At 37.4% G+C, this 21451-nt stretch overlaps 2 protein-coding genes across 5 annotated transcripts in view; one reads left to right on the top strand and one right to left on the bottom strand.

Annotated features, from left to right (window-relative positions):
* The window catches only part of LOC139817905 (rho guanine nucleotide exchange factor 17), a 55391-nt gene extending 46543 nt beyond the window's left edge, over positions 1 to 8848 (bottom strand). For 2 of the 4 annotated variants that reach the window (XR_011733337.1, XM_071786185.1), the window contains exon 1: positions 7627 to 8846. The gene's annotated coding sequence lies outside the window, so the exon portion shown is untranslated. Of the gene's footprint in view, positions 1 to 7626 lie in introns of all 4 variants that reach the window. The other 2 variants (XR_011733335.1, XM_071786202.1) reach the window with 2 other exon arrangements.
* Positions 8849 to 14125: 5277 nt separating this feature from the next.
* Pasi1 (pasiflora 1) lies at positions 14126 to 17875 on the top strand. The gene is made up of 6 exons (XM_071786328.1): positions 14126 to 14301; positions 14879 to 14973; positions 15108 to 15207; positions 16562 to 16749; positions 16839 to 16889; positions 16972 to 17875. The coding sequence occupies exons 2-6, from the start codon at positions 14887 to 14889 to the stop codon at positions 17053 to 17055; spliced, it is 510 nt and encodes a 169-aa protein (XP_071642429.1). The 5' UTR covers positions 14126 to 14301; positions 14879 to 14886; the 3' UTR covers positions 17056 to 17875.
* Positions 17876 to 21451: the final 3576 nt, after the last annotated feature.

Genomic DNA, 21451 nt, shown 5'->3' with positions numbered 1-21451 from the left:
GATTATATTGTTACGAGAAGCTTTATCTTATTAAATTATTAAATTGTTAATGTTAAATCTTTTTCTATGCAATGATTAAATCATATATTTAAGTATATTCGAAACGCACGTAAAACGGTTAAATGTAGAAGTGAAAAGCGAGCAAAGAACTAGGTAAAAAACAAAGTCGCGGGCAACACGCGTAAGCAATGCATCTTCGCGCATTGCTGTTTTGATCGAAGGAATTCTTGCCCTGGTGTAAGATCAAGATCGCAGAGAAAAGGAAGGTCCTGTCTCATCTGCCACGCGGAGCACGTAAGAAAACCGAAACGAAAGTGCGAATCTCTCGTAGGCTGGACCTCTGTTATAAACGCATACGTCGCGTTTCAACTCATTCAATCCGCGTTCTATTTGATCCATATTCCAATTGAATCAATTCACGCGGTTAAAAAAGCAAGTCAACGGGATTTAAATGCAATCGAACGATGCATATTACTTTCTTTAGCAATGATTCCTTTGTTTCACATATGTTTCCTGTACCAATATAAGTTTCGTTTAATATAAGTGTGTAAAATATAACATTTAAATTCATTACAATAACTTACATACGCTATATATTCTCTATAAACAACTCGCAGATTATTTTCCTTTTTTATTATTCTGTATTTTTATTATTATTTTAAATTCATTTTTATGAGAGAGAAACATATATTCTCCGTGAAACATATTTTTTATACGAATAATGCAAAACTCAGTTATTACTGGTGGCGGGTCAATGCCAATCCCGAAAAAGGAAAACATCGAATAAAGAAAAGCAGCCGCATTCAATTTCGCAGGACATTATTTACACATGAGGGGGCAACTCGTCCCAGTGCAAATAACCGATAAACATTCGCGATGCTTTGTCATCGCGGCACAACGCGTCGCGTCGTGAGGTTTATTTGCGAAACGATAAGCACCCGCGTCAAAAGTGCATTCCCGCCGTATTTCGACGGTTTTGCGCCGGACTCGCGACTTTACGTCGCCAGAAACGAGGACGTCAGATATTAGTCATAAACATCAATAATTTCAAGTTATGAACGATGAAAAATTTAAATTAAGAATTCAAGATATGAACGTATGGGATGTAACTATAAGTTGACATTTTCAGGAAACTGAGTTAATATTTTACGCTTCAAAGTTGTACTTATTCTGCATATATGTATATTAATTTAATATGTATTAATTTAAAAAAAGTATCGATATAAAATTTTGTATGTAATAAATGTAAAACAATCTGAACATTACTTCTAAAGAGAGAAACCACCTCACACAACATGTTATTTAATAAACGAGATTGTTTTTTTTATAATTTAAATTTTTAAATGCACTTCTCAAAGGAAAATCTTGAAATTCCTCGATGTAGTATCGTGTTCCAAATTTAACACCTGCATGGCCACTAAGGCGCAAAACTTCGAAATTGATGGAACGCCCATTGTAGATTTCATATTTCGAATATTTTCCTATCAAAAACAATGCTTTTCCACTAAAAACAAGGATAAAATTACGATCTCGAATAATCGAAAATTATTGATAAAAATTTATAACACACTTATCTTTTAAAATATACTAAATTATTTAAATTTGGTCAATATAATGACGTTTTGTAAAAAGAGAACTATGGAAACTTATATAGATTTGATTTAATGTTTGGAAAGCTTTCAAATATTAAATATGTTTTATGTAAATTAAAACATTTTATCTGATAAATAACATTTGCTGTATAACATACATATGCACAATTTTCGTTATGCTTATATAAAATATTGTAACTCTAAAGTAGAATCTTACAGCAAAATTTAGATGCGACATAGAATGCGCCTGCATCTATATATCTGTAATATAAATTGCTTGTTTGTCACAACAGGCTTCTGTGTTGTGAAACAACGCGTAAACTTTATTATCTAAATAGATTTCCATACTAAAATATCTATTAGAGCATCAGAAGACTCTTGTGCCGGAGGCAAGCTAATAGTCTCGTGACTGCTAGCCGTCTGTACTCCAAACGATCCGCCAACGTAATACTTCCTTTATCCCGTGGAGAATGCAAAGGAAGCCAGCTCACCGGGGGGGTTTCGAAATTTTTCTCTCAGGAAAACGTTTCTAAATATAGAAAGATGCGTATTAACCTTTTACACAGAAACATCCCGACCGCTGAGGCTTGTACATCGATTTTGCTCCGGGTTAATCTGCCATTCGCTCGCCGAACAGATTCGCGTCAATCACTTTTAATTGTCGCAAACATCTGCTCGCGCGAAACGTCTTTCGTGTTATACGAGAGAAAATGACGCAGCAACATTGAATATTTTTTATGGTCTCAACGGGTCTCAACCAAATATCAAGATATATACCTATAAAAATAAAACAAAAAGTATTTATAATTTACATATATAAATATAAAGGATATCATTTGCGAAGAGTATAACAGAGTATAAATGTAGACATAAAATGTAATGTAAAGTAGTCTAGATAACATTGCATCTTACTTTTCATTTAACTAAGCAGAAATTATCGAAATAAGATGTCGAATATCCCGTAATTATGAAGTTAAGGGGTGATCTATAAATCCAAATGCAGTAGCCCGATAATTAACCAATAGTGTATTTCTGATTTTATGCTTAATTAAGCAAGCGCGATTTAAGCCGATTTAATCGACGCGCCGCGACCATCCCGTCCCGGTGTCCGTTCGTCGCTTTCAAATAAATTAATTCGCGATCTAAGTCTAAACGGTCGCGTAAGCCGCGCGGTCCCCTCATTTGCATATCGATCGAGAGTTGTCCCATAAGTCACTGCAAATCGTTCGTTATAAATCGCCGCACAAAACTGGCCGGCGGCTAGGGAATACCTGCCCGCTCCTGTAATCCTCTTTCTGCCAGTTTCTGCAGTATGCACCGTTGCTTGAAAAGTCCGCGAAACTTTTATTTTCTTCCATCCCATTTTCGACGGGTCGGATTACGTCATTAATTAATCGTTATTAACGTACAAGATACGATGTCATATTTTTGCCACGATGAGTAACTGTGTTTCATTCCTAAGAAAATTAGAGAGGGAGAGAGAGGGAAAGAGTCGCGGCGATATTTATATCTCATTCGTGAGCGGCATGACGTGTGCCGGGACATTTCTCGCGATGCGTTCGCCAATTTCGCATGGCGGAAGTACCGCAAATGAAACACTTGTTTAAGAGTAATTGGATCTAAGTAATTTCTGGGAAGTTGTTTTGAGAGAACATATTATGAAATACTTAATATGAGTGGACTTTGTACGATAATGTTCTTTTCTGCATATCATTATAATGTAAAATTACATATCATATAAGTGAAACACGATATTTAACAGAGTATATTGCTCTCTGTATGTTAAATACGTAAAAGAGGAACTATAGATTACCATGACAGAAATAGAACGAACAAGTTGTCTATCACTAATCAGTCAATATAACGACAAATCATCATTATCGCATTCGATAATGATTTTATTATCATGCAAGCAAGACGCCCTGATGTCTCGCAAGAGAGTTCCAATTCATCAAATGTTCATCTAACAAATTTCGCGATGGAATGTTGGCACTTCGGACGTATACAATTGCTTCTTTTCTCTCGGAATCATGCCAAAGAGAAATAAAAATTACTGGCATTGATTGAGATCGTGATGATGAAACGAAGAGGGAGATCCGTAATTATTTTCAACGTGCAGTATGTTGTTAAAAATGTGAGTAATAATTTTGTTAAAATCAAATAATGGAAATTATCGAGATAAAATATAAATTTAAAGATATTTCGGAATATATTAATTAACTAAAAAGTGTGAAGAAAAATGTTTCTATTAAGATATAATATAAATAAAAACTATTTTTGTATTTATGTATAAAAAAAACAATTTTGTTTTGACGACAAATACACTTGGTAAATTATTTAAAAAATTGAAATTAATGTAATAAACTTTAAATGCTGTTCTTGAGCCTCAAGCAAGCTTATAAGATTTGAACTATAGTTCATGTGAAGTCTGAAGACTGAAGTCACTGTTACGTTTATCTCGCCATGATATTAAATATTCTTATCAGTCTTATATACTAAACAAATAACAAATGTATCAGTTCATATGATCGGCACACCAGGTACATACCCTCGGAGAATAAATTCACTGTCATCAGTGAGTCCCGTCATCGCCTATCTGTCTCTCATTTTCTCAAAAGTCTAATTCTCATGTACACGCGCCTCACTATTCACCACATTGATGTCTGTCTTTCCTAAACTTCCGGTATCGCGTTGCTTGATTATGGATTTATTAAAAATTTTTCTTAAAGATTCTTTTGAACATTCAGATTTTTCAGCTAATTTTATTTAAAAATCATATACTGCGATTGTGTTTTACGATTATTTTCACGAATTATATCGCTCAAACTTCCTTTTCGGCTTATTGTAATCCTAACTTTTTTGTCCTCGGTATCTTCACCTCAGGATAATACGGAAGTACGTATATATACCTTTTCTGAGAAACTCTTAAAATATTTTACGTGCTTTCAAAGTTCTCCTCAACAACCCTTAAGAGCGTCTTCGAGATTCTTCTTGAGACTCTCTCAGGATTTCTTTTCAAGCTCTCTTCGATGCTCTTCAAAACGTTCTGTGTGTTCGGGGTTTTCCTCACGGTTCTCTTCAAGGCCGTTACACGAATCACGAGACAGACGTTCGCGCACGGGCGTGGCGGATGCCAAAAAATTTCACCGGGAACTGAAGCGACCACGGGAGGAGCAAGAGGTGAGGGAGGAGCAGGGGCAAAAGATCAGTGATGCACAGGCGAGGAACACGATGCCACCTTGGTGAAAGCCACCGCGATGAAGAGGCTTCCTTGCCGCACCGAGTGTCGCTCCCGCCAAGCGGAAGATTATCTAAATAGACTCCGCGGGCCAAAGAGGGAAGGAGCAGAAGAGGAGACGAGGACGGCGGCTTAGGAGGAGAAGAGGACCCACGAGTTGGTATTTATACGTCGTGCCTTTGGAGAGCCAGTGGCCGCGACCAGGAACATCCCTCTTCGTGTCCGCGGACGAAACGCACCGGATGCCATTGATTCTCCTCAGCCCCTCAGCCGTCGATTGGAATTCTCGGGGCGCGCGCGACAGGAATTAACAGCCTCATCGGCAATAAGATCTGAGAGACAGAGGGGGAAGGGAGGGAGAGAGAGAGAGAGAGAGAGGGGAGAGAAACGCGGGTTAATCGCACCGAGCGAAACCGAGGACCTTTACTCTTCGGTTACATCGTTTCGCTGTGCATTTCTTGGGTGGTAGAGATTACTGCGAGATCTAATCTGAGTTTCGTCTTCGGATTTATTTCACCGTTCATAGCAACGCAGTTGTAACTTTTAATAAGTAATTATGTATAGTATCTTTAATTATGTACGGGAAGCTCTTACCGCATTTTCTAACAACAATGTGTGTGATTAAGAAATGTGTCTTTTATTTTATCAGGGGCTTTATGAATATTATTTGCTTTCACAATATTTTCCAACATTAAAGTTTAAGTACAATTGTAATTAACAATCATTTTTAAAAAATTGTCTGTTAAAATAAAATTTGAATATGGTGGTGAAGCAAAATATTAACTTGAGGCTTATATATATATTGCAAAAATCCTTAGATTAGTACGACTACTTATAAATAAAAAATTATTAATGTTTCAACATTTTAATAAAAAAGATTTTTAAGATAATTTAATTCTGCGTTTAATTACTAAATCTTATATTTTATATATAATTAATTATTAAAGTTGTTGAAGTTAGCTTGAAACTCAAAGTAATTTATTTTCCTATTTAATTGCCAGTATTAATAATAAAAATTTATTTTATATAATTGTAATATAAAGTACAAGATTTATGATTGTTTCGATTATCGGATTTGAGAGACGAGAGAAGATTGCAATGGAGGAAATCTGAGTAGCACACATTCGCAGCTGTTTTAATACAAGTGTGGATATCAGGTGCTAAACCTGATGATTGCCGCGTTTGTGCGCGAAATTCCTTAGACGCTTACGTAACCACGGATACAATAAACTTAGTAAAAAAAAAATAAAATAATAAAACTTGTGCCATTTGTATAATCAACTGTAAGGAGCAGCAAACCACGCGGTGGAATTTCTTCTTGTTTGTCCTCCCGTTCCTTAAGACGATTCGTGTTTCACTCTCGATAGCATCGTAGACTTCGATAATTAATTTGAGAAAAAAGAACAAATATTCGATAAGCGTGGCAAATATTAGAAATTCCGCAGAATATGTCGTTTTTCTGAATCAACTTGTGTGTGATAATCCATATGTCAATCTTTTAAAATTAGAAAAAATCAAGATATAAAAAATACATTGTTAATTTATCCGACAGGTTTTGTTAAGAATAAATTCTTGAAGTAAAAGAAAATACGTAAAAAATATCGACGTTGAATACAGACAAATAATTTTTAGTAAATATAATTGGTTAATAATAAATAAAAATTTGTTCCATACTGGATGGAACTGGACATCTTCGGAAGGAAAGAATGGAAAAATATCGTAGATCGCGGATATGAAAACAATGGAGAGGGTCGCGCCGACATTTATGAATATAACGTTCGGTCGTCCCGTGGCGTTGTTCGAGCGGAAAACATCGCGATTTTTTGTCGATCGGTGAAAGTTCAGCGGTGATCCCAGGCAATCCCGGAAGCCGCGTTCCTCCACTCGTCGCAACGTGGAAAGAATCGGTATTGTGCATCGCACGCGCTCACGCTCACGGACGAATGCGTGCAGCCGCCTCCGGTACAGGCCGTTTCAGCGCGGGCCGTTGAACCGAAACGGTCAACCGGAACGACGTCCGATACTTTTTCCTTCTTCAATAACGGGCGATCCGCCGCGCGCGGATACTAATCGAGCGAAAATCAAGGACGCGCCGGCGAACGTCGAGCGCGTCGCGACCCGCCGCGCTCGATTTCAGGGCCAAGAAAGCGTGCATTGCATTGCAAGGGCAAGGGACTCGACGCATTCGAAGAAGCGAATTTTTACAGATTCTTCGTAGTAATGAATTTTAATAATAATCTTTCGTTTCACCCTTGGATTTTCAGTCGGAAAATATAAATATCTAAAGCGAGAACTTAAAGAGTATCTTCATTTTTGAGAGGCCCGTGTCTAAAAATTATATGCTAAATGTAATCTAAAAAAGAAAGGAAGTAAGAGATTCCAAAATATGTTTAAAATAAAAATTGCATTTAATGTGAGATTATAAAATTATTGCCATGTACATTTAGCGCTAAATATAAAATAAGATTTTTGATATAAAATGTTAATCTAACAATGGAAAAACTCGCTTAATTATAGGATGCTGGCGTCTCAGGATTCATAGAAATCTAGAATCTTGGTATCCCAAGATTGTCGAATACAAAGATCGCATCATCCCTTAAACCTCTCACGTTTCACTCGGTATAAAGTTCTCGACTTGTTTCCGAATTCTCGGCGTCTAATCCACGTAACATCTATAAAGTTTTAGGATTATCGCGTTCTGTGATCTTCGAGCCGTACCTTGTGTCCGACATTCACACATTCCGGCACTACAACGCAAGGTTCTTCTACGCCGTTGTAGATTAATAGCGGACTTACTTCTGCGGACGATCGAAAATACTTTCGCCGATGCCCTCCGCGCGATTCCACCTGAGAAAGTCAACGATCGCTGGGTGACAACGTGCAGATCCATGATCAGAAATCCGTCAATGGTTGATATATCGTCAGCAACCGAGTACGTGCAGACTCGGGAGATTTTCGTCGATGCGCCCGCGCGTTTACCGCGAGTGCACGCGCACTCACCGCGACGTTCGCGTCGGTCGCTCGGGAAAATCAGCGATCTCGATCACCAAGGAGAGATCCAGTCAAATCGCCGAGTCAATCTTAGTCAACCGCGCGCACTGGCACACATTAGCACAACGTAGCCGTTCTACAAATCTAGATACTTCACTTCCTCCCGATTCTGCCTTTGGACCGTTTCTTTCCTCCAGGGTTTATCACCTGATCGCGTTGTCACCTACCGAGAGAGAATCCATGAATTACGATCGCGATTTTTATTTTTTTACTTTATGGATGCAACTTAATGGAACGTTAAGCCTGCAGAGACTGGCCAGATCTGAATTGTACTGTAAGTTTGATTTGCGGGGACTTTGCATGTGCCTCCAAGTCAAGAAAGAAACGACGCTTCGCGTGAATTATGACTATGATTCACATATCGGAGTAATCTCTTTTCGCTCCGCGATATCGAGAAACGGTTTCGCACGATACAAATCGCACAATGTACTTTCCCACTTCACTTCAATCCTGTCGATGGACTCCGATTCTACTCTCGTACGTCTTTCACTCGCAATCATCTGAAAGAGTAATCACTTAACACTCAAAGTCGGTAAACTAAGAAATTTCCTATTGACCGACATTTTTGTGTCACTCGTTCTTTACCTGTTCTCAATGTGCAAAATTTTATTTAAAATTTAACACAATTTTTGGCTTCCAACAAAGAAGAAAAAAATCGATGCACGTAAAATTCACAATAAAGTTAAACTCCTAATTAGCGCGATAAAACTCCGATTCGTGCATGCAATTTTTCAAAAATCCTTTCGATCGCTGTCGAGCTGGATGCTTATCCACGAGGACTCACAGGTTTCACAGATTCCTACGTCCTTCTCTCCCCGAGGAGAAGACGAGGGCCGCGCACAAAAGAAACGCACTCTCGAAATTGGCTCCGGCCTCGATCAGGATCGGTCCCGGCGGCAGACTCGCGACGCGCGCGCGCGAGGACGCGTCGCAGGCGATCGCGGGCGATCTACGGGATCGCGAACGTTGGGACCGCTCGGCGGCCTCGGCGCGGCTCTCGAGCGTGTATGCGTAATCGCGGCGATATAAGGTGGCCGCGCGATGCGGTTTCACGGATGCAGGGAGAAGGGGGTTACATCAGAGAGAATACGAAGGAGTCCGCTCTCGCGGCTCGACTCGGTTTGTCGTTCACGATGATGACGACGACGACGACGACGACGGCAACGACGATGACACGACGCGCGAGATCGCGCCGTGCCGAGGCACCGCTTCGACTCCGCTTCGTTTCGCGAGCGCCGGGACCGACGAATGGCCGTCCGGGACCAGCTGGGTACCGCGATGTAGCTGGCCCGACTTGACGCGAGAGACCATGGCGCGTATGCACGAGGCAAGGCGGATCCGACAGCACAAACCGGCACGAAGAAACGGCTTCGACGGCGCGGAGCGCGAGCGAGAGGGGCCCGACGGGGCCTAATCTGACCGGAGGGGCTCCTATGCCCCCTTCGCGCTAACTCTCCCACGGCGAAAGGTGGTCGCCGACCGCGCGAGATGCTGCGGTCGGCCGAGATTTTCCTTGCCGACCATTCAGCATTAACAATAATACTTTTCTTATGTTATAAAAGCTTTACATAAGTTTTTTTTATACAAATAGCTTCAGATATAAATTGTATTAAATTGCTAATACACACAATTTATATAAATATAACATTATATTCTTTACGAAAAAGCTTATCAAATTTTAATTACGTAAAAAACTATGATTTTCTCTCCTTTGGATCTTTATTTCTAATACTTTATTTTGTAAGAGTTTCTTTTTGAATTTATTTTAAAGTCTTGGTATTACTGAGAAATGTATTACGACTGTGCGTCTATAGGCCCCTTAGTTGAGGTTCTTATTTCGCTTGGGCGGGAGAGATCTCAGATTCAAACAACGCATCGCGTGGCTGCTCCCGCGCCACGCCGACTAAATATTTCACGGAATATATTAAGATATTAGTCACGTAACTCTGGTGGATCCACTACTATTAGCTTTCGAAGTAAAGTGATTTCCACGCGATCTTAAGGCACGTGATTGGTGCCCAAAACATGCGATATTTCAGTCTTGATACTAACATCCCACATTTTCTTTTAACAATAACAGTTGATTCACTAAGATAATTATAGGCTTTCTAATTTCTAGAGTATCATTTTTCAAACGTTTTTACATTACTCTCTCCAAACATAATTCCAAAAAATAGATACATAAAAAATCAATTTCTAAAGCATTATATTTTAAACATTTTCACGTTACTCCAAACATAATTCTGAAAAAATGGATACATAAAAAAATCAATTATGTAAAAAATTAAAGTAGAAGATAATTATAATAACGTTTAATAAGAAATAAATTATAATAAATTAATTTTCTATTGTCTTTCAATATTCTCATTTCTTAAACTTTGCAATGTTTTTCATTATATATTGTAAAAATACCTTAAAGGAACTAACTTGAAGCAATAAATTTAAGCCTTGCAAACAAGGTTGTAGTCTCCAGATACGAATCTTATTCTGTTATCAATTCTTCGACTCATTGTCAGACTACGTATCTATCTGGCGTCATACCGTCGTTGGCTGAACGTGCGAGGGGTCGTGTTTCCATTCGCAGATAATTCACGAGAGAGTTCACGTTCAGAAATAGTTTGAAAGAAAAGAAACCTTTTTCTTCGCCTCTTATTTTACAGACAAATTAACATTTGTATTAACATATATGTACTTTTACACGCTTAATGATTCTTTCATGATTAAATCGAGACTGTTCGACATGATTTATTGTTAAATTATTGAAGTTAACACAAACATGGCATATATCTCAACCTCTCTGTTTCTCTCTTCTCTCTTCTCTCTCTCTCTCTCTCTCTCTCTCTCTCTCTCTCTCTCTGTTTCTCTGTTTCTCCCCTTGATGCTGATACTTCGTTCAACTTGAGTGACTCTAGTACTCCGAGTACGTCAAGTTCACTCGAGCAGTTACGAGCACCGAAGGAATTACATCAAATTCGGTTCGGTAATCAAACAAATAGCGCATTCCTGCGTCAGATAATATAATGTGCCGCCGAAATATTTTCCGTTTCAGAAACCAGCTGATTGCAAAATTAAACAACCGCGACAGGCCGCGCGATAACAGTTTTATCACAAAGATAATAATTTTAAAGTCTGAACGCTCTCAACGATACAAACCCAACATCTAAATCAAACCTGTAGTAACTGCATTTATATGCACCACAATTTTATTCGCAATTTTAAATTAAGCACCTATAAATATTATTACAAATATTATCCTAAAATTATTATTTAATAAATAATTGTCTTTAGTGTCTATATTCTTGTAATGTTTATGCGCGGTTATATTGTTTACTGCAGAATGATCTGAAGAAACGTTAGCCAAAGGAGCTGCGAGCTTTGATAAACAAGAATAAGCAATCGCGCACACGATACATATGTGCATATATACGCTCGAAATCATTTACGTTCATCGGCAGAAGCGGCGCGACGGAATGGTTGCTGGGTTTACTGATTATTCCGATTTGCTCAATTTGACCGGGGCATGAGATGAGCCACGTGCCGGGTGTTGGTTGAAGATTCCGCAGCGTTGCCAGTCCACAGTTGTCTTCATTCCAACCATTGACACTGTTGAAGTACCTCTCGACTAGATGGCAACGTTGACATTGCCGCGCGAGCGTGCAGCTGGCATGATGCTCCGAGTCCGACGCCTAAATCGAGAGACAGTTTACAGTGGTCCAGCGGATGCTAAGGTAGCTTAGAGCTGCGCCGCGAGGGAGCCGATATGGTAGCAGGCGATCGTAGAAAATGGTACGGAAGAATGGAGAACGGAGGGATCTGTATCTATCCGCATATAACGCGCGCACATGCACATGTATTTATAGCTTCTTCACTAGTCGGCATCAGGAGGAGACTACGGGATCCGTCTCTTGCTCCGTGTTTGGGCGCCGCTGATACCTCGATAGCGGGATGGGAATTAAATTTAAAATTACCTGTCTGTCGATGGAGACGAATATTGATGAATGACACGCGCGCGCGGTTTCATTCGAAAGTTTGAGAGGGCAATGATCGACTTAGAACTTTGGATGTCTGGAGTAGAATGGAGTTTGGGACCCTACGACCATACAGTCAAAATAATTCATATTTTCTAAAAAAACTGTTTTCTATATTATTATCAAGGAGAAATGGTTGCATTAGTATAATAACAGTTTAATCGTATTCAATAAAATAATTTCATCATTATTACTATCCGATACGATCAGTTTCTCAATTCTGCATTACCCGTTCTGTCATATGTCGTTTCCGACTGGATATATCTTGCACCTTATAGTATTGCTAATCCCAATGACGTTAATCCTGCTTGTCGATGATCTACGGCGTCTTAGAGCACCGCTATCTCGACGAACGTCTGGATCCATTACGCCGTTCGTTGTTGCGCCGAATGACTGTGAGGATTTATAGACGCATGTAGGCACTGTCCTCCCCGGAGTGAATGGATTTTATCATTTCATAGAGCCCCGTGAAATTCCTCATGGCCGGCCGACAATGACGGCCAATCAACAAACCATTCTCGATCTCCGCGTACGTCGATTACAAAAGGAAACGTTCGAACGTGTCCGTCTAGAATTTTTAGTGACCCTCGCTTTTTTTTCTTCACGTCACTGTTCGTTTATTTTATTTCAATTGAGTTACATCGTCTTGAGTTACATCGTGAAAGCGTGAAACGCGCGTAAAACGACATCAGGATATACGTGCGGGATTTCCCGCGTCGAACTGTAGTTTTCTTCTCGACAATCGAATTATCATCAATTGATCTCAACACGGTAGGTTTCTGTTTTCCTTTGCGGTGCACCAAAATGGTGACCCGCTGCGGAAACCGCGGTCAGGTAACACGAAACCGTTGCACTACATTTTCCGCGGGTTCGATGACGCAGACAGCTCGATAATAAAGTGACAACACAGCGAGTTTATCGCAAGATTATTATAAATAATAAAATCCATTCATTCCGGGGAGATATATTTGTAAACTATCGCAGTAAAAAAAAATCAGTTTGTGTGTGTTTCCTCTTTATTCAATTTTTATAAATATCTGAAGACTCAGAATTGCTATTTCCATCCATTTGTGGCAAAAGAAATTACTGAAATAGATCATACAATGTAAAAATCACGGAAATTACTGCCTCTTCAAGAGATTTTGCGATCTTTGAAGTACACGGCGAATTATAAAGTAATGTCACGCTACTCTTCAAACGCGCGGCTTAATAGGAGATATAAATGTGACCATTTCTATTTCTATCCAGACTGACCTTGCACTGCGATATTAATAGATGGTAAATCGCTGTGCAAATACAGATAGCGTTGCTACATTGAGTTCGTCGCACCTGCTTGTTAGATAAATTGATAAATTCCAGCACTAATCTTTATAAAGATTCAATTACGTTACATAAAACAGACATTGCATTCTTTTCACCGGATAATGCTCAAGCTTGTTGATAAAAGAAAAGTAATTTTTATACAGATACGTATTAATTGTATTCTTAAACGTTTATTTAAATTTTCCAATTTTCTCGAAATTCTTCATGTACGTTTTTGAATAGCACTATAAAATATATTGTGATCATATCTTAAGAGATAGGAATATAAGATTATACGGTACATGTTTTAAACCAAGCGCCGCAGACGGTATAGCGATTTCTGGTTACATTTGTTCATCAGCCGCACTGTGTCACTAACAGGTGAATCGATTCAATTCGTTATTACGTTAATAAACTTATTAAGTTGACAAATTGATAAAGAACAAATAGATACATTCACTATTTATGAAAAATAAGACTCACTCAAATTTTTTAATTTACTTTACTAACAATATTCAAATTTGATATATTGTGGTTTTGTATAATAAAATAAATATTGATTTTATAAAAAAAAGAAAAGAACAAAAAACAGATAATTTGTTCAGAATAAAATCTCTTGTACGATAGAAGATTAATTATAAAATACAAATTTTTTGCAAACCAAAAGAGTTAAAATATGCAATAATAAATAACAACTTCAAATTTTATTAAGAATATTACTCAAAAATATTTTAAAATTTTTAAAATTTTTTTTAGTAAATGACTAATTGTAATATTTGCAACCATGGTGTGTTATGGTGCATGGTATCCTTAGCCAACTGTTCGGAGTTGGTGGATCGACGCGTTATACAAGCTTTACGAAAAGGGAACAGCCGGCATCGTGACCTGTTCGCAAAGTGGAGGGGGTTTCCAATGCTGACACGACGCCATTAACCGTACGTCCATCGACGCGTGTATGGCACTGTTTGTCAGTTCTGCTGTTATTCCGAGGCGATTCGAGCATTCGAATCTTGGTGACCGCGGTGGCAGTCGACGTTGACAAAAGGAGTCCGATTGAAATCATTTTTCTCGCCCGCACCCCTGAGAATTCGTAAGTACGAGCGAGAGAGGAATGATTTTTGAAAACAACTTGGTGCTGGTGTTCGACATGAATCGACTGCATTGTCGCATCGTGTGCCGTGGCGATGAAGAACGCGCGATTGGTATCCGGAAATTTTAGCGTCAATATCGCGCCGGGCAAGAAGTGCCGTGTCTCGTTTAAAAATTGCAAATATGTATTAATTGTTTTGTACGCGTTTGACCATTTCACATGAGTAAAATCCAACATGCGTGTCAGAATTGATTGTTCCGCCTCTTGTAACATGAGTCTGCAACGCTATCAACTATCAGTGTATTGACGCTTCTTCGATATCAGTGTCTGTGGAAGTGTCGTAAACGTGAATGTTAACGCGATTATTCGGACGCAGAATTGATTTTGCGCATCAACATAATTTTATTTTAATCTCAATAAAGCTTCCACGAGCAATTCTGTCAATACGTATTTACGTTGGTAACTCTGATGCGCGTCGACGCCCAAGTTTTGCGACGATTGTTGAATAACGTCATAGTCGGCGAGACCACGCTTAAAGCGCGCTTTACGTTCTCTCACATTCGAATTTTGATTTCAGTGTAAACAATGGCGATTGTGGAATCCTGTTGGTCGCCGTGCATCTGGTCGAACAGCGTTAAGACCGGTTGCAACGCTATAGCGTTTTACACAGTGGTGAGCATCACTTAATTGGCTAAGAAGTTCCATGCAATTAGAGGCAGAGTTAAAGTATATCTAATGGAATATAATTTTAACATTTTGAGGTTTATTGTGCAAATATCACGTAATCAATATTTATTTTCTTTCAGGCAATTAGTGTAGTGTTAATTACGCTAATATGCTATCAACTGGCAGGTGGCGATTCCACACAGATATACAATCCGTTATTTGAAGCTGATGTAAGGGGATGTAAGTATGATATTAATCATGTATAAATGAGTTTGTACACGGAAAAAAATTAAGTTAAATTTAGTCGTAAAATATGAATAACTAATATTTTTTGCAGCAAGAGCTATATTTTTTGCAGCGAGAGCTGTAGTTTAGCAATAGTAGCAAAACCTTTTGTTCTCGCTGCAAAAAATGTTAGTTATCCATATATTACGACTATTTTAGCTATAGTAGCTAATCTTTTTATACACTGAAATAGTGTATAAAGTTTCAGAAACGGATATGAATTTTAGAACGCTAACTTACGTATATTTCGTTCTTACAATTTTCAAAGATTTTCGAAACTATATTTATGAAATGTATTTGTTCATACATATGACGTGAGAAATGTTTAATTATTAGTTATTACTTTAGCTAACACATTAAAATGCGATATTATAGTCGAAATTAAAAGAATCAACTTTTACTCAGGTCCTTTTAAATAAGAATACCTACAAGTTGATTGATCATATACAAATACGAGTTTAAGTAGTCACAAGTATAACTTTCGCATCAATCAGAAATTAATGATCCAACATTTGCAAAATTAAATAAACAATATCTATATAATTAAGTAAAAATCTATTGACATTTTAAAAATCTGTTGACATATGTATGTGACTACGATTTAGATCACTTTGCTTTAACAAAATTCGAGCTTTTTTTTTATTTTATGTAAAGTTTTATGCTAATTCCTGAAGAATGCGAATAACAAAAACGACGAAAAGTTTAAATAAAGCTACAAAATCTTACAAACTTTTGCATTATCTAGAGAGGGTCATAAGTCATATAATTTTATTATCACGTTTTCATTAAGCTGGTGAGTGAGTGACTTCACTTCTTTTTGTCAAGTTCTGACTGTCATTTCTATTTAAATCATATTACAAACTATAATCACTAGTCAAATTTTATTTTTCTCGTAAAAGATAAAATTTTCTTTTTTTGTACACTACTTTTAGATCACCCAATCTTGAAGTATTCACCTATTTATATAATTTAAAATTGTTTTATTAACACTAGACCTACCAGAGCTGTTCAAATAACCGGCTTATAATATTTTATAAAAATTACTCAATTTATAACGGTACATTGTTATGACTTTTCTTGTAATGTGTAAATAATTAAATTAATCAATTTACTCTTTCCTTTCATTTCTTTCTTAAAAGAGATATATACAGTATATTTAAATCACAGAAATTAATTGTCAGTGTTTCTAATGTTAGTCTTATTAGTTCATAGGCTTATGCTTTACCAGTTTATAGATTCATAAGCTTTTAACTTTTATGATATTTTTAGTATTTTATTCAAAAAAATGAGAGACGCCCGCAATTTTTAGCTATGCAAGTTGTCGGAGGCTTTCTCATCTTCTATCTGCTTCTGTTGGTCATATGCGCTTTGTTAATGGTTTACGGCATAAAGGAAGGCGTACGTGGATGGTTATTGCCATGGCTCGTTGGATGGTTCATCGTTTGCTTGTTCCAGTTAGTCTTCGGACTATGGCTTTTAGGCGGCTATTATATTTATGTGAGTTCCTTTTCTTTATTTTGGCAATGATTCTGTTATCGTTCGATAAAAATTCGCAATCATATCACTTATTTATGTTTTTACTTTAGTTGGACTCTGTATTCGCGACATTATGTAATTGGCTTTGGATGTCTTACAACGTAAGTGTATTTTTTTGTTTTTAGCGTTTCCGTGTTATCTAAGCTTTCTGGTCTTCATAACTCCCTGTTTTTTTTTTTACAGATATACTGCTGGCTGGTTGTTTTGTCAATGTACAGAATATTTGCGAAGCTGCAGTCTCCGAACATAGAACTTTTGTGGCCTTGAAGGAAAGCGCAATGTACGCTACAGCAATACGTATACACCTATTGCCACCAAAGTAAGAAAGAATCTCTATTTCCATTTACTCGTAAACTCGACGTAAGAACGCGTGAACTTGTTAATAATAACGCAAAGTTCTCCAATCGTTTTAATATATACTTTCGAAATGTTTCAACGGGTGTCTAAGAAAGCGAAATTCGCCTTTTCATCGATGTGTAGATATTAAGCCCCAATTGGGCTTAAAGACTTTTATGACATGTACTTTTAATACAATATGCATTCGACCATATTTGTCTTTAATAACGTTTCTAAAAATCTCAGAGGAGATTTTGGACCGCATCAAACAAATCCCAATTATATTTTTGTATTTTTTTATATTCATATAACATTCAATTATAATATTGGTCACGTCGTATAGCGCATTTCTACTTAAGTTTCAATAATATACAACTATAGTCGATGAGAAGGTACGATATTTTGTTCATAATAAGAGACTAAGAGAGGCCTTTTAAAATATCCGTCCGAATAATCATCATAATAAGCTTAGAATCTCGTTGAATAAAGTGAATAAACAAATCAAAATAGTAATGATAGCATCAGGTTAGTTGAAAATTCATGTTAGGTCTTTTTACATGACCGTTTTACACGTTGTTCTGAGTATGTTGAGATATTATACATTTTTTTCTACAAACTATTTTTTCTACAGCATTAGTACAATAAAAAAATATATAAATTACTCGATATAGAAATAAGCATCTATTTATATTATACAAACAATTTATATTAAAAATAAATAAATATTCCATTATTACTCTTTTATTATAAATGTAATTATTTACGTTATTTTTCTATTCTCCCTTCCTGGTATACAAAAAGCCTTATTTATACGACATAAAATAGTACTTAGAGAATCTTTAATTACAAATATAATATATGTTTTTTACTGGAAGAAATATTTGTAAAAAAGGACAACCAACAACTTTTATGCTAACAATTCTCATATTTCTTATGCTGTACGACAGTAGATGGCGTGACGATTCACTTTATTCGAGCAAAGAAAATTTTATCTACAAATGGTATTCTCACAGATATTACAGATATTAAAAGGTAAATTTTATAACAAGAAAATTCTTATAATTTTGTAACACTTCATATAATAACAGATATAAATATTATATTTTTACATCACGTGTCTCATGACAACTTGTCATTATTTAATATTTCTATTGTTTTACAAAAAGATTACGAGTCGTTGGCTTATTTTAACATTAACATATACTATGACTTATATATCCTGTTATTCAATTGCGGAAAGACCTAATGCAGAAATTGTGCGAATTTACCTGCAGTGCATTACTAAATCGAGCAACTGAGAGTTGCGCATATACATCGATTCCCGCTCGTTTACAGCAACATATAGGTTTGAACTGCTTGAAGTCGTACAGCATCATATCTTAAATATAGAAATTGTTGCAAATTGTAATCTTCATTTAAATTTTTATAATGTTTTCAATTTAATAAAATTTCTTAACTCATACGCATCCATAGATTTCAATTTGTTTATGTCTGCTTCTATGTTTTGTCTTCTGCACAGCTGTTTATCGTTAATCATTCGCAAGAGTATATGTTATAAATGTGTAGATGTATGTAAATGTCCACAATGTATTGAGCTCGAGTCCGCGGGTTCGCTAAGTTCAAATGAATGTATGAATCAGTCATTCCTGGTGAGTAACATCCGAATTGTCACAGTTTATCGTTTAACTTACGGAATGACGGGATGAAAATCGTACGCTCAATGATGCGCCGATTATTATCTTTGCGAGAAACCAGGCGCTTTCTAAGCGCGACCCGAGCAGCGCGGTTCCTGTTTCAGTGATTAATGACGACGCGAGAAATCCTCCCTCGGTCGGACCACCGGGTTTGCGCGCGAGCCCATCTGTCGAAGGCGATATTAATGGATTCGTCCTAGTGAAACGTAGCTTCGTATCTTGCATCCAATTAGCGACGCGGTCTGTCGTGCAGAGTGCGGAGAGAGCGCGCGCGCGCGGAAGGCTTGACAAATTCTCGCGAAATAACGGCGCATGTTCGCGGATTAACGGCGCGCGTGTCTATATCGTCGCCTCTGGCGGCATTTGAAGCGTAGTTAAGCTGATATTTTGCGGTGATAACCGTTATCGTTTGTCTTCGCTTCGGACGTATATCTTCGAACAGAATGGATTCGTCATTCTCGCTCATTCTTATGAGAACATGCTTAGCAATGTGCAAAATAAATATAAAGAAGATAAATCGAATTTATTATTAAAAACTATTTTAAAAAATGTATATAAGGTATATATATTGAGAATTTTGTATTTAAAGAAATTATTTCAATAAAAATATTTCAATAAATTTAAGAACTAAAAATAGTTTTATCTTTGTACTTATAGTTTATAGAAACTCTGTTGAATTCTTAAGATTCACGGTTGTGGGACTGCAAGTAGCGTTTTCTGCGGCCGCAATCTTTCCTTTCTGCCGATAGCTCTACACGCGCATACACATGCGTAAATTGTAGGCGGCTTAGAAGTGCTGATAAGACTGATACAGCGCATAACGCGTCCATAAACGGCGTATAAAAGTATGAATGGAACATTCTTCTTGTACTGATAATGTCGGGAGGAAAACGTTTCTGTATAGGCTCGTCCAAAATACACAGTTTAAAAGTATCATTTTATACATTTTACTTATTTTCCTCTTTCGCTTATTGTTTTAACAATATTAATTTGAACTCTTCTTATGCGTAACTTCATTTTTTGCATTAATAAATATTTCTTATATAAATAAAATAAAATCTATTATACTCATGTATATAATTTTTTAGTCGTACTGTACATTTTAAATTAATAAAATTTGTACGATCGTAAGGACATAAAACTGAGCATCCGTAAAATTTGTTTGCGATAAAAGCCCGCGGACCGAGAAAGTGACAGCGAAGGAGCATCGACAGAGCGACTTCGCCATATGACGACGAAGTCAAGCGAGTCAACGGCCCTAAACGTCAAGCGGAAAGGGCGGAAATGGCGGGCCGTGCATAAATAAGCGCCTGGAAACCACAATGCGTTTGCGGAGACGTCGCGTGTGGGCAGCAGCGGCCGCGGTGCCGTACCGGCCACTCGACCTGAAAATCAATGTAAAACAATTTGGCTGACGACCTCTCACGTGACACGCCGTAAATCTCCGGAACGTCGATGATCTTCGCAGGTATTTGATTTCCGACGCGCCGCGATAGAATGTAACGAGTTGTACCGACGAGAGCGGGACTTGTCGATGCAAATTGGGATCCTAAATCTTAGGAGAACGCACATAACATGTAATAATATGCGATATACAACGAATCATATATAGAAACTGAATAATATCGTAATAATCATTCTTGACAGGCCTAATGTCAATGGCAATCACACAAGATAAAGTTATAAAAGGAAATATACGTGCTATTTCTTTTCAAGATACTCCTAAAATATCAATTATTTATCCATTACTCGTTTAACTTAAGATTTAATTTTATATTAACTACATAATTCCGTTAAGTTTTACTTTCGCTGTATGAATTTATTGCAGAAGCACAACGATTCTTGTTGCAATTATTATAATAACCATAATAATTGTAATCGTAAAATAGATTTGTTACCGTAATCTCTCATATGTGCTTTCGCGTAAATACAACAATATTAGAAGACACTTAGGTTGAACGTGGTTAATCATATATCTCTGTACTTTCGTGATTAACAATAATTACGCCCGCGAGTGCCGTTTAAGGACACCGCGAACTTTCGACTTTCCCTTCGCTCCATCTGCCAATTACAATCGCCGCGTTTGGATGAGTCTTAACGTCTCTAGAGCGTTTCACGAGTCGTTGTCCACCGTTCATTAAGCCGGTTTCACGATTTACGATTCTGCCGAGCAAAATGCGAATAATCGAGAAGAAGACGGAAAAGCCGGGGGAAATATGTGGCGCCTTAAGAGAAAACGAGAGGAGGACGAGCTAAAAGGAGCGGAATCACTCGTAATGGTCGTATCTCGTGCTGGCAGTATTCGTAGCGAGCATTATGGTTTCATAAAATATCACGACGCGTACCTACATGAAAGTCCCGTCGAGTTTATGCGGCGCCCGACTTATCTCCCCGTAAAACGGAGATTAATCTTTCGCCACTTATATTTTAATCCACGACGGATTCCACTCTGGCTTCTTGTTGGTTCGTGTTTTATCGTTTCATGAATGAGAAGCGACGATAAGCATCCAGATATACTATCGAGTTATCGGATATCGATCTACGAGAAGCTATTTTAAAAATCGTAATCTTAGGTACACATTCTTTCTTGATTGCGCGCTCTTTGACGATTTTCAATTAAGTTTTTTCTAATC

Source organism: Temnothorax longispinosus, chromosome 1 (assembly GCF_030848805.1).
Source record: "Temnothorax longispinosus isolate EJ_2023e chromosome 1, Tlon_JGU_v1, whole genome shotgun sequence".
Classification (NCBI taxonomy): Eukaryota; Metazoa; Arthropoda; class Insecta; order Hymenoptera; family Formicidae; genus Temnothorax; species Temnothorax longispinosus.
This window is presented reverse-complemented; position numbering and strand designations above follow the sequence as displayed.